At 41.1% G+C, this 14,334-nt stretch overlaps 2 protein-coding genes across 8 annotated transcripts in view; one reads left to right on the top strand and one right to left on the bottom strand.

Annotated features, from left to right (window-relative positions):
* Positions 1-14,334, top strand: part of SH3D19 (SH3 domain containing 19) — a 177,476-nt gene that overhangs the window by 49,252 nt on the left and 113,890 nt on the right. The gene's annotated exons all lie outside the window — the stretch shown is intronic.
* Positions 2,382-4,259, bottom strand: PRSS48 (serine protease 48). The gene is made up of 4 exons (XM_037830811.1): positions 3,964-4,259; positions 3,036-3,202; positions 2,564-2,818; positions 2,382-2,407 (listed from the first exon to the last, which is right to left on the bottom strand). The coding sequence occupies exons 1-3, from the start codon at positions 4,166-4,168 to the stop codon at positions 2,573-2,575; spliced, it is 618 nt and encodes a 205-aa protein (XP_037686739.1). The 5' UTR covers positions 4,169-4,259; the 3' UTR covers positions 2,382-2,407; positions 2,564-2,572.

Raw genomic sequence — 14,334 nt, 5'->3', positions numbered from 1 at the left:
GGGCAAGAGATGGGACAGTGCTGTGTAGTATAAATGGTTCCCATTCTCAACAATGAACAGTTCGTTTTCCAGTGCTGATACATTAAGAAGTGTAAGGTTCATCTAGTGGGTCTCTTAAAAAGCAAGTTTATGCCTTGTTCTAGGAGTTGGTTCAGGTGACTTATAAGGTAATAAGGTACCTTCTGTTTTATGATTCTGATTCTGAAACCATGTTTTCTTGTTGGATTTCTTGGCTCTAGTATCTAGATTCATCGTCTTCTCTCACATTCTTTTATCATTTTTATTTATTTAGTATCCCACACATTTAGTGAATTTATCTTCTCTTTTGCTGAAGCATTTTTCCATAGTACCAATGATGCCTTGCTTAACGATTCTATAATGTTGTCATCTAAAAAAAAAAAAAATCCTGACAAGATCTTATTACATGAATAGTATTCTCTTATGCCCCTTGGAAAATAAATCTTAAGCGTTCTTTTAACCCTGTTTATGTTTTGAATAATTTTTGCATATGGGGAATAAATTGTTTTCCAAAGTTCTTACTATGGTATGTTCTTCGTTTGTGTGGAAAGCTTTTTAATCACCCAGGTTTACCTTATTCATTGTTATTTAATTACTTCGTCTTTGCTGCCATTAATAAAAATTTCCATTTTCAAACAGTGATTTTACTAGTATCTAATGAAATTTGGGGAAGGGATCTTCACATTACTGTTGTTCATTCCACTGTCTTGCCAAAACTCTTTATTATTATATGTCAAGTAAAAAAAGCATCCTATTGTTATTTTAATCAGTAGTTTATGAAATCCTTAAATTAATGTAGCTCTGGCCAATGTCAGATTCCATGTTCTTAACTGTTTTCTGTGTATGAGAGGCCTGGGAAAAGGATTAAGATAAGGCAGGCGTATATTTGTCATATGAGACATGTTCTTAGACGGCTCTCTGGTCACAGGATTTTGCAGGTTGGAGATCTCTCTAATGAACACCTTTCCTAATCCCAAACACACCTATGAGCACAACTATGAAGTGCTTTCAGTGGGTGGGGTAAACTGTAAAATTTCCCTCTGCCGTGCCTCTTTTTAATCCATGACCACTAAACACGTTCAGCCTTGGCCCCCCAGCCCCTCAGTTCACAGCCTCCTATTACTTCACCTGTGGAAAGCAGCCTGTGAGATGGTCCCCCATGATCCTTGCCTACTGGTATTCACACTCTTAAACAATTCCCTCCCCTTGAGTGTAGGCTGATCTTGGTGACTCGCTTCTAAAAAATAGAATATGAGAGAAGTGATGAGATGTCAGTTTAAGATTAGGCTGTTAAAAGACTGTGGCTTCCGTCTTAGGTTTTAATGTATTGGAATAGCTAGAAGTAAATACCTGAAACTACCAAACTCCAACCCAGCAGACTGGACTCCTGAAGACAATTATATAATAATGTAGATTACAAGGGGCGACAGTGTGATTGTGAAGACCTTGTGGATCACACCCCCTTTATCTAGTGTATGGATGAGTAGAAAAATGGGGATAAAAACTAAAGGACAAATGGGGTGGGATGGGGGGATGATTTGGGTGTTCTTTTTTCACTTTTATTTTTTATTCTTGTTCTGGTTCTTTCTGATGTAAGGAAAATGTTCAGAGATAGATTGTGGTGATGAATGCATAACTATGTTATCATACTGTGGACAGTGGACTGTATACCATGGATGATTGCATGGTGTGTGAATGTATTTCAATAAAACTGAATTTAACTTAAAAAAAAAAAAAAAAAAGACTGTGGCTTCTATCTTGGGTGCTCTCTCTCCTCTGTCTTGGAGCACTCACTCTGGGGGAAGCCAGCTGCTGTGTCATAAGGGAGCCCTGGAGAGAGGCACATGTGGGTGAGCTTAGAAGCAGATCCTTCCCCAGTTGAGCCTTGAGATGCTTGCAGCTGTGACTGACACCCTGTGTACAGCCTTGTGAAAGACCCTGAGTCAGAACTACCCAGCTAAGCCATTCCCAGATTTCTGACAGAATTCCATAGAAACTGTGAGATAATAAATGTCTGTTGTTTTCAGCACTAAATTTTGCGATTATCTGTTAAACAGAAATAGATGGCTAGTATACCACCCTGGGCTGCTCTGCCTGCCCTGCTTCTCCTGAAACTTTCCTTCAGAACCCAGTCTCATTCCAAGTTGCATGGCTCTCACTGACTAAGGGCAAGGGCCAACTAGTTAACTTCTCCAGAACCTAGCTTCTTCTATAGAATGTGGGGATTAGTCGGGCCAGGTGATTTCTAAAGATTCCTTCTAGCCCTAAAGTTTTATGGTTCTGTATTTCCCCAGGCTCTTTTTCTGGTTTCATCAAAATGAATATGAGAACTAATAGTTAGAATCAACCAAACTTTATTCACACTGGAGATCTTGCTTTCCATGTTGACCTGGGGGAAAAAGGTAACAAACAGATTAAGCTTGCGGAGGCTTTGCCTAGAAGGAACAAACTGCATCTGTCTTGCTGAATCTTCAAAAATCTCAACTTCTGGGGTTTCCCCTTTCTTCCTCATTCTCAGTTGTCACTCCATCCTGGCCATACTCACCTCAGCCTGTCAGGATGGCCCCAGGAATATCAGAGGCAGAAACAAAACAGGAAGAAGCCTAAAAAGGCCCAGACTGGTGGTGGAGGAGAACGTAGTAGGTGAGACAGCTGATTTGTCAATCCAAGATTTGTAGAAACTGATGTTTCTGTATAGTCGAGGCTCATTGGTTTGAGTGCAGTTTGATCCCCAGCTCATGACTCCTGCCAGGACCCAGAAATCCTCAACTTGACACACCAGGGGATCTCCTCTACTGCCCTGGGAGAGAGAGCAGATTGGCTAGGTGGTTTGCAGGGAAACAGAAAGGAGGTGAGACTTCCCAACAGTTTATCTAAGGCCTGTGGAGTTAGGGCCTGTACAGGTAGCTCTGAGTGTACCAGGTATCTCCCAGAATATGAGGTGTGGAGAAAGAACACTGGGGAAGGAAAGGGAAAGAGCAGGACTCTGAAAAGGTGCCTCAGGTATGGATTCTTACGATACACAGATCCATCTGCCCCACTGGAAACTTGGAGCAGATCATGTCTTCACTGATGATGTACTTGACTACGTAAGGCGAGCTTTCATTCTGATAGTAGTCATTGCAGGTCTGGAGATCAATGAGGGGCACTCTCAGCTCCTTCATTGTATAAGATGGCTTGGTATCTGTAGGGTCAAAAGAGGTCAAAGCCGTCTTGAAGAATTAGGAAACAAATTTCAGCTATGGATACAGATTTTATGCCTCGGATTTTGGGGGACTGCCCTGGTTTTGACTATTGTGCTTCCATGTTAGAAAACATTCTGATTTTTGATTTGGGAAATAGCCTAAACACTGAGCTTCCTGGCTCTGATCAAACCTACTCAAATGGCACAAACAACTAACAGAAAAATCTTGTGATTCAGGGAATTCCAAAACAGCGACTGATGTAGAATTATTTGTTGGCTTTGGGATGTATTTTTATTCTCATTTAGAAATAAGGGGTTAGATCTAATATGTTGAGAAAAATGAGATGACACAGAAATGAATGTGACTCTCATAGTGTGACTTGGGGACTTCTGCTAAATGGCCTTACTTTCTGAGTACATCTTCATGTCTGCTTCCTCTACCCACCTACCAACGTCATTCCATCCTGGTGTGGAGAGAGAACTATCCTCTCTAAGTTTAACAACCTCTTCTTTTCACTTTTAATGTCTTAGCATGATCACTAAACAGAAGCAAAAGCAGGTATAAATAAGCAAAGAGATTATATCAGAAGAAATATGAAGAAGGAGGGAAGGTACAGGATCAAGGAGAATTCGAAGTCTACTGAACCTACAGATTAATTGTCTGGTGAAGGCACTATATCTGGTGCTGGGGTGGGATAGAGAGTAGTGGGGAAATAATGGTAGTTGAGGAAATAGAGCTCAGAAAATCTACTTATCCTCACTTCGGTATCTCTTGGCATATCCCCATCCAGTTACCCAGCAGGAGGTTTTGTTCTTCAGCTGGTCTGCAGATGAGGGCAGGCAGATGGGCAGGATGACGGGGCTGAAGGAGACTGGGTAGGCCAGTTCTACCACAGCGATGTTGCTGAATATGTTTCTCTCTAAGTCAGGGTGGGGAATAATCCTGGATACAGGTATTGAAATCATTTTGGAGCTTGGGCGACCAAAGACCTGAAGTGACCCCACTGATACATCATATTTTCTAACATCTTTAGACCTGAGAGGAAGAGAAACAGAATACATGCCATGGGTTTCTTATGATTCTGCCATGGAGTCTCACAGCAGAGCCCAGTGTTCTGGAGTCTGCATCTTTCCTCATGCACTTCCTAAGCATTCGTTCCCTCAACAATTACTGAACATCTCCTGAGAACAAAAATTAGACCAAGATAGACTTGAACTTGCCCTCATAGGCCTTATGGTCTTACAGGTTATATGTGTATGTGTGTGTGTATAAGAGAGAATGAGGAGAGAGACAAGCAACAAACAAGGAAATAAAATTTAAAATTATGATAAATGTTATGAAGAAAAGAGGATTGTAAAAATAGAGAATAAAGGAAAGGGGAAGGGTCTTTGGGTTGGGTAGTCAAGGAGGGTCTTGCTGAAGCATTAACTTTTCAATGAGTCCTGAAAGGTAGAAGGAGACAGCCATGCAAAGAGCTATAAGGGGAAACATTATAAAAGAGAGAATAGCATATGCAAAGGCCCAGAGGGTGAGAAAGAGCTTGACAGATTCTAGAAACTGAAAGATAAGCTGGAGTAGAATGGGATAAGGTTGGAAAAGTGAGCAGATAACCTGATAATTCATGGCATGTATGTCATGGTGAGGTGTCTGGGTGTTATTCTAGGTTCCTGGGTAGCCATTGGAAGAGTTGAAGGAGCAAGTGACATGATCTCATTCTGTCTTTTTAAAAAAATCACTTTTTGGGGGTGGCAGATAGACTAGAGGGGCCAGAGTGAAATTAACAAAAGCTCTTACACTATTGCAGTGGTCTGGGGCAGCTACACTAGGATTAAAGCATATTTTGGTAGTAGAACTGACAGGACTTGTGTGCATTGGATGTGGAGGGTGAGGGAAGGGAGGGATCATATTTCTGGCTTGAGCAGCTGGTTGTATTGCTGAATGAGGTGGGGAAGCAGGGAAAGGGAAAGGTTTGGCGTAGTGAGAATAGTGGTGATAGTAAAATTGAAGTTCTGTTTGCCAACATTAGCTTTGCGATGCCAGTGAGACATCCAAATGGAAATGCATCAGGACTAGAATTTGGGGCTAGAGATATAAATTTGATGTTATCAGCAAGTACATAACATTGTAAGTTGCAAGAATGGGTTTCACCTAGGGAGAGTAAAGCAGGCTCAGGACTGAGCATGCAAAGAGTGGTGTGAAGTTATGAGCATGCTGTATAAAGAAGGGTCCTCCCTGGGGTATAGGCTTAGATGGGGGGGGGGCTCTATTTTAGACACTGATTTCAGTTGAGTTGATTGTCAAATTGGAAGAAGCCTGACGTTGGAGAGTAGTTGCATTGAATTGAGAGCTGTGGCAGGAAATATTTAGACCCACTTCTAAGGCATGATGTATCAGGCAGTACAAGATAAATTCCTCCCTGATGTCAGCCTAGGAGTACTGTCCCCGAGGACCCTATAGGTCTCCCCCCTGGCAAGGCCAGCACTCACTGGAAGCAGCTTGCTACTGTTAGCACCCACTGATCCGAGATGAGGGTGCCCGCGCAGACGTGAAGCGAGCCCTTACGAATGCTGACTTGCCAGGGCCACTGCCCCACGTTGGCCTCCCTGCCTGAGGCAATGCCGGATGTGACTGCCGGCCGTCCACAGACTGTTGACAAAGAGGAGAAAGACATGTGGGACCCACCCCAGAATCCTCCCTATCTGCCCCCTCCCTTCCCTGCTTTAGTGTCCCAAACGGTTGTCCTTTCTCCTCCTTGGCTCAGATTCTCCTTCCTTGTTTCACACAGGCTGGGCAGTCTTACTTGTCTTCAAGAGATCGAGATCCTCTGGTTCCTCCTCATAGGCATCTGGGAAGAGAGAAGGGGGAATATGGGAGGCAGCCAAGATGGATTCTTCTTGTTGCTCTTGGGGCCCCACACCCCATGCCCTGTGAAGCCTTTCCTGGGCTGGGAGCCCCTCTCCCCACCCCAACACGGGCTCACGTGAGATCCCCAGCAGAAGGGACAGCAGGAAGGCCTGGCCAGCAGGGCACATGTCTCTCTCCTCAGGATCAGCACTCCCTGCTTCCTGGATTGGGCCTCACAGAGAGGGCTGGCTTCTCCTAGATGGACTCCTGGGCTTTGCTCCTTCCTCTCCTACAGTGTTCACTTCCGGGTCTGGCCAGAGACTGAAGGAACCAGACTTCAGAAGCCTAACTACCAACCCAGAGGGAGAAGCTTGTGTCTGAGGCGCCCCCTGCTGCCTGGGAAGACCAGGCTGTTTGGATGCCTCCCTGGGGGTGGGGGACGGGAGGCACAAGAGGGGCAGGTTGGGGAGGGTGCTGGCAGCAGCAGGGCTCGCTTAGTGCCTAGTGACCTGGGTGTGTGTGTGTGTGTGTGTGTGTGTGTGTGTGTGTGTGTGTGTGTGTGTGTGTGTGTGTGTGATGAGTCCAGGCTCACAGGCATTGTCTCCTCCCACTGCCCATTCTGCTACATTTCAGGGACCTGCCCTAGTTGCTCTCATCTAATGCCACCCTAACCCTGAGCTTGGATCACAAAGGGCTGTGCACACAGGGTGTCCCATGTCCTTGACCTCTAGAACAGTAACAGGACAAGCAGGACAAAATTACAAAGAGGAAATGAGCCATTCCTGACCCGTGATTTCTGCTTCTATCTTTCCCTCTTTGCTTCAATCTGTACTTGCTGTAATCTGTTCTTTGCCTTCCTCAGCCAATGAATATTTTTTGGGTGTTAGTTGTGAATAAGGCATTGTGCTCAGTGTGGAGCTAGCTCTGTAGAGAGGTGTGAATCATGGAGCTGCCCTCAAGTGGTTGACAGTCTAGTTGGAGAGAGGCAGAATAAGGAAATGACTCAGGAAGTTTTTTATTGATAATTTATATCCTGTTTATTAAAGAAAAGAGGGCTATGGAAGCTAATTGACAGAGCTTTGTCTGTGTGCCTTCATTCCCACAGATAGTTTGAGAACCTTTGAACTTAGACAAGACACGTAACCTAAGTGCTGAGTAAATGCTGGTTGCTATTTTTAAGAACACAATGATGATGATAATGAAACAGTTATTGAGAGTCTTTAATATTCCAGGCCCAGCACTTGGCATAGGGGCACTTTTATTGATAAAATAAAATGAATGAGGTTAGACAGTGTCTAGACAAAAAGGAAGATGATAATTCAAGGATGGAATTATTAGAAGTATTGCAATTAAGAGTTAATTCAATTTGAAGCTTTCTAGAGACCAAGACAAAACAAAACAAAACCAACAACACAAAAAAAACAACAACAAAAAAAACCAGGATGGACTATTTAGTCCATATTGTATAATTATAGGAAACATAGTCTTTAGTCAGGAGATAAGTTTTTACCCCTTGGCAATAAATTCAGCAAATTTGTCACAATATTGTAAAAAGCAAATTGGGTAATCTAATTTGTAAGAGACTGAGAACCATTCTTGGTTTTTTATATTGTCTTTCAGTAAATACTGATGCCTTCATTTTGGATTATGATTAAGCCATTTCTTTGAAGAGTTAAATTTATTTAATTGAAGTATTTATATTTCTTATTACATAACTTGAAACGAAAGTTGAACTTAGAGAAGATGCCTCTTTTCTTTTTCAAATACCACTCTTTCCAGCTGTGCTTTGGTGAGTGAGGTTCATATTCTTTAGGCTCCATTTGGACTGTTTAAATTTTATGTAAACTAAGGAAACTGGCCTGTTATTTCTGCTTCTGTGGGAACACATCTCAGCTTTGCCTGATTATGGGCTGCAGGGAGGCGGGTGGGAAGGACAGAGCCAAGTAAAAGTTAAGTATCAGGTACCTCCTCAAAATATCAAGTCACACCATTCCGTATATAGAAGGGATGGATGAGGACTTAGAATAGAAAGCAAAGATAATTTTGGCCATAACGCTTATAGGTTAGAGTTCATAGGCTACTAATGGTACAATTTACAATCTGATAGACAATGATAAACCCTAGAGAGGGTTTATATGTTTATAAGTCCCTAGATGGAGGGAAGGAGGGTTAAAGTCTTTGTTATAATCCAAGTTGTCTTTTTGATTTACAAAGGGAATAAAGCTTGTAAGAATAAACTAGCATCTAGAACTGTTAAATTGATTCTAGTTTAACATACGTGATGTGATATGCTATAAAAGCTTGACAGTATTTTACATATGCATAACAATTTTCATCCCCACAGTGACACCTTGAGAGAGGCATGTTTTCATTCCCATTTTATAGATGAGGAAACTGAGGCCCTTGGAGTTTAAATGACTTAACTAATTGTATGATACTGTGCAGTAGCAAAGTTGGGAGTTGCTTCTATCTAGTCTGGTAATCAGATTCAAACCCAGATCTCCTGGTTCATCATACAGTAATCTTTTTCTATATGCCATAGCAGCTTTCCAAGTCCAGGAGATATCATTCATTTATTCAACAATCATTTAACAGTACCCATGCCAGGTACTTTTCAGAATGCAGGGAATAGAGGAGTGAACAACGTAGAAAAAGCCCTGCCCTCATGGAGCTTATGTTATAGCTATAGGTCAGGTTGCAACAGATGCTTTGGAGAAAAATAAAGTTAGATGAGGAAGATAAGGATGCTGAGGTGGGGCTTTACCTTTAAATAGGTATCCCTGAGGTGATTTCTGAGCAGAAATACTAAGGGAAGAGAAAATGAGCCAGGTGGGTAACTAAGGAAGGGGGGTCTGAGCACAGAGAACAGCAAGTACAAAGGCTCTGAGGCAGGGGTGTGTTTGGGGGCATTTCAGAAGCTAGAGTAGAGTGAGTGAAGGGCTCTAGAGGCAGGAAATGTGGTCAAGTAGGGAAAGGTGCCAGATCATTTAGGCCCTTGTAAGCTGTGTGAGGACTTTGGCTTTTATTCTTAGTAAAATTTGAGGATTTTGATCTGATTTAAAGTTTTAAGGGGTAGCGAATGGTCAAGAGTAAAAGGAGGGAGACCCATTAGGAAACTGTCACAATAATCTGGGCAGGAGGTGATGGTGGCTTTGAACCAGGGATATAAAGGCAGAAGTAGTGAGAAATCGTCAGATTCTGCTTACATTTTGAAGGTAGAACCAACCTTCATACAGGATTTGCTGATGGATTGGATGTGGGGTGTGAGAGAAAAAGAAGACTCAAGGATGCCTCCAAGATTTTTGCCCTGTGCAACAGGAAGAATGGGATTAGCATTTAGATATGAGGGAACACTAGACAGAGCTGGTTTGGTGAAAAGTGTGTGTGTGTGTGGAAGATAAGAAATATATTTGTAGACATAAGTTTGAGATTCTTGTGGGATGTCAAGCTGGAGATGTCAGCTGGCAATTGAATATGTGAATCTGGAATTCAGGAGATTGGTTCAAGCTGAAGGGCTAGATTAGTGTGTCATCAGCATGTCATAGTATTTAAAGCCATGAGATGAGATGAGGTCACCTATGGAATCAATATAGATAGAGCCCACTGTGAAGTCTAAGGACTGACCCCATCACTATTTAGATGAGAGATAAACAGAAACCAATAAGAGACTGAGAAACAATTGCAGTGAGGTAGGTAAAGAAATGAGAGTGGTATCCTGGAGGATAAGTAGAGAAAGTGTTTCAAAGAGGACAGAGTGATGGACTGTCAAATGCTACAGACCGCTGAGAACTGCCCATTGGACTTAGCATTGTGGAAGGTGTTCAAGAAAGAATAAGAGGGGAGGAATTGGAGTTAGCATATATAGACAATTCTTTTAAGTAGTTTTCCTATAAAGAGAAGCAGAGAGGCAGCTGGTAGAAGACGTGGGGAGGGCAATTTTTTTTGTTGTTGTTTTGTTTTAAGATGGGAGAAGTTACCTCATGTTTGCGTGCTAATGGAATTATTCAGAAAAGAGGGGAAATTGATGAAGCAGGAGAGAAAGTGAGAGAATTGCTGAAGTGCTGTCCTTGAGCAGATAGGAAACTGAATCTAACTCACCAACTTGGGAGTAAGGATTCTTGGCGTGGATGACAGGCTTGGAAGCAAGTGTGTGGACTCAGATGCCAGTGGGTAGGAGATGTGTAGTGGTGGAAGTTCTCTGCTGATTGTTTCTGCTTCATTAGTGAAGTAGAAAACAAATCATCCATCGAGAGTGAGGTTGGGAGTGGAGGTTTTGGAAGTTTAAGGAGGAAGAGTGAAACAGTCATCTGAAGTTTGGGAGATGAATGGACTAGAGAAATACAGTGTGACTGCTGGGTAGCAGAAAGGATCCACTTGAATTTCAGGTCAACCGTCATCATATGTGTTCACCAGTTATGTTCAGCCCCATGAATTGAGGCATGGAGAAGGCACAGGGTTGGGGTTTTCTGAGGTTGAGAGTAATAAGGGGGAAAGCACAATAGAGTGATTATAATGATTGGCCATGAACTTATGCTAGAAAAGAAGGGACTAAGAAATGAGTGGGCATAGAAAGCAAAAAGAGGTAAGAATCAGTGGATTTTAAGTCCTAATGAGGTTGAAACTTTGGAGTCAGCATACTTGCTCTAAGGAATGAGTAAGAAAGATAATGAAGGAGTTGGGAAGGTGGGATGCTTAAAATTGAGATCATGGAAGGATTACAGTTATTGATGATAACAGGGTCAGGGAAAACCATGGGAGTCCGAAGTCGGGTGGAAAGATCTTCAGTCGTGAAAGCAGATCATGGTGGAAAGGTAGTGAATGTTGGGGGAAGGGGACTTACCAGGAGCTTGCCAATGTCTGTGGCCTTCCTTTCTTTAACTTTTTCAGGATGAGGCTCTGAATGCCAAGACCCCAGACGAGAAGGCCACTTAAACCTGAGGCTGGAATAGGTCCACTGGTCAGCATTCTTTGTTGACTGTTCTTTAGCTGGTGATTAATCCAGCCAAACCATGGTATTTTCTGGGCAGGTTTCCATTTGGGTCACAAAACCAACATAGGAGACTTTGTTAATCCGAGGACACATATGACTATAACAGAATGCCCTTTCTTTCCAGGCGGACAGATGGAAAGAAATCCTAGAGTTAATAGTTATTGTTAGAATATTAATGAGCCTGGCTCCCTCTTCTGCTGCTGCTGCTGCATATAATATATGATTATTTTCTTCTTTATAATGGTTGAAAAAAATTTAAACAGTAGAGAAGTGTATTAAGTAAAAAGTTTCCACCCTCACCCTCTCCACTTCTAGCTCCTCATGGAATATTTTGTGTGCATTATTCCAGATCTGTCTCCCCACACCTGCCGATATATAAATATACATACATATGTATTTATTCACAGGTAAAAATGGAAATATTCTATATGTCATTCTATATGCAATTTGAGTTTTTCTACTCAGTCTTCCATGCTAGTACATAACAACCTGATTACTTTTTTTAAAAAAACAGCTGCATAACAGCCCACAATATAGAAGTCATATAACTTTAAAAGCCATGTTGATGGTCATTGGGTTTTCTGTATTTTCTGCCATTATAATAATGCTGCAATACATATATTCTTTTTACATCTATTATTGTGTACTTGCTTTGATGTGATAGATTCTTTGTGATGGAATTATGAAGTTAAAACAGTGTATGTTTTAAGTTCTGATCTGTATTGCCAAATTGTCCTCCAAAAAGATGGCACCAGTTATAGTGATTGAGAGTGTCCCTTTTCCCACATCCTTATTCATACTGGCTATCTTTTTTTTCCCTCCATTTTGGCCAATATGATACGACTATTTGGAGGAAACATTCTAGCCATAGCATAATTTGGGGGGAATAACTGAAATTGGGGAATAAGAAAAAGTGAGAGATATTTCATTATTTTTTATGCAGAGTATGGAATATAAATGCTTTGCCAAATTCTAAGTTAAGACCTGGCTGAACAGGGAGGGCCTTAACTAATTCCTTAGAGGAAAGTAAATGTTTCAGGGGCAAGGATGGAGAGTAATGGAAGTTATCAAAATAAAAGAGGGCAGGCCTGATTTATTTTCTTTTGTTCCTGAAAATATTGTTTTGAATCACTTTTTTTTATATCTCAAGTTTGCAAAGATTTCGAGTTTTGTGGTAAACCCTTATGAGGTACAGATTTCAGATAGTATCTAAGTTTAATTCTGAGCTTCTGGTGACTAAATTGAAAATAAATTTTGTATCAGTAATCAGGCTTTTTTTTTTTTAAATCAGTTTTATTGAGATATATTCACATACCATACAGTCATCTGTGGTGTACAGTCAGTTGTTTACAGTACCATCATATAGTTTTGCATTCATCACCCCAATCTATTTTTTGAACTTTTTCCTTATACCAGAAAAAGTAAAAATAAGAATAAAAAAGAAAAGTAAAAAAGAACACCCAAATCACCCCTCCCCTCATTTTTCATTTAGTTTTTGTCCCCATTTTTCTACTCATCCATCCATACACTGGATAAAGGGAGTATGATCCACAAGGTTTTCACAATCACACTGTCACCCCATATAAGCTATATTGTTACACAAGTGTCTTCAAGAATCAAGGCTACTGGGTTGCAGTTTGATAGTTTTGGGTATTTACTTCTAGCTATTCCAATACATTAAAACCTTCAAAGGGTTGTCTATACAGTGCATAAGAGTGCCCACCAGCGTGACCTCTCATCTACATTTGTAATCTCTCAGCCACTGAAACTTTATTTCATTTCATTTTGCATCCCCCTTTTGGTCAAGAAGATGTTCTCAATCCCATGATGTTGGGCCCAGATTCATCCCCGGGAGTCATATCCCACATTGCCAGGGAGATTTACATGGCTGGGAGTTAGGTGCCATGTAGGGGGAGGGCAGTGAGTTCACCTGCCAGTTGGCTTAGAGAGCGAGGGCCACATCTGAACAACAAAGAGGTACTCAGGAGGCGACTCTTAGGCACAATTATAAGCAGGTTTAGCTCTCTTTGCAGTAACAAGCTTCATAAGGGCAAGCCCCAAGATAGAGGGCTCAGCATACAAAACCGCCAGTCTTCCATGTTTGTGAGAACATCAGCAACAATCCAGGTGAGGAAGTCCAACACCTCCACATTCTCCCCCAGCTCCTCAGGGGGGCCCTTCATATATATTTTTATTCTCTGCCCAAGTTACTTTGGGATGCATTGCTATTCACACTAACCTGTACAAACTTACCAGGTCTCACTTCCTGTTCAAAGTTCCACGTAATTATGGTATTTGAACAAACTGTATGAGTTAAATTGTTTAGGAAATACAGATTTTGCTCCAAATAAACATCTTTCCCTTGGTCTCACATGGAAGTTGAAGTTTTAAAACACAGTCAGTATCATCCTTTACCCTTTGACCTGATTTGCCCTAGTCCTAACCAGATCTGCATCATTCATATCTCTAAATGAAGTCTGGACTCTTTCAGCTTTTTTAACAGTTGCTGTATGCACTAATACTGACATTCGTATCTGCCAAGCTCTAGCTCTGAGTTTCAGGTGTCACACAGATACCCAAAGTTCCAGGGATTGATCAGGTTATACACAAAGGGATCAGCATCTCAGAATCTGGAGGTAGTCATTACAATTCAGGAATAGATGTGACTGCTTTAAGAGCTTACAATCTAGGAATCAAGTAATCAGGTATTTGATCTTTAAACTTTGACTTTTTGGGGAATAGTACATATCTAGTATATAATTATACATTCTGGTCGTGTTTTTCATTTTCTCATGCTTATTTTATGTAGAATGTTATATTTATGCTCTCCCTACAGTTAAAAGTCATGTCTCTTGATAATTTGCTAACATACTTTTTTTTCAGAGGAATGTTTGAAAACAAATCTTAGGTCTGAAACTATGAGCGAAGCATTCTTTTCTTTTATTTAACTAATGAAATATTTTTAAATATTTTGACTTTTATAGGCTATAATGAATATATACCTAGGAGGGGTATGTGCGTGTACAGACTGTGTTTTAGATACCTTTATTTTGAATTTGTACTTGTCAGCACAGTAAATGCACACCCTTGAATACTTTATAGACAGGCATTCATGTAAGTACACATCTGTTTAAAACTCAAAATAGTCTTTCAATATGCACTTAAATGTTTTTGAGGCTCACTTTATATCTTTGAGGAAAAGATGATAGAATAGTAGCAGATGGCCAACAAGGATATTGAGTTGACAAGGGAGCAAAATAATTTAGTTGCTTTAGTTCCTGAATTTAAAAAAAATTA

This window comes from Choloepus didactylus, chromosome 3 (genome assembly GCF_015220235.1).
Source record: "Choloepus didactylus isolate mChoDid1 chromosome 3, mChoDid1.pri, whole genome shotgun sequence".
Taxonomy (NCBI): Eukaryota; Metazoa; Chordata; class Mammalia; order Pilosa; family Megalonychidae; genus Choloepus; species Choloepus didactylus.
Note: the sequence above shows the minus strand (reverse complement) of the source record. Positions and strands in the feature narration are given on the sequence as shown.

Excerpts from the sequence above, each read along its gene's own strand:
- PRSS48 (XM_037830811.1), bottom strand. The coding sequence starts at position 4,168 with ATGATTTCAATACCTGTATCCAGGATTATTCCCCACCCTGACTTAGAG. Across the intron at positions 3,203-3,963 it reads ATATGCCAAGAGATACCGAA|ATACCAAGCCATCTTATACA; the intron begins GTGAGGATAAGT and ends TTGACCCTACAG. Across the intron at positions 2,819-3,035 it reads GGCAGATGGATCTGTGTATC|GGCAGTAGAGGAGATCCCCT; the intron begins GTAAGAATCCAT and ends TCTCTCTCCCAG.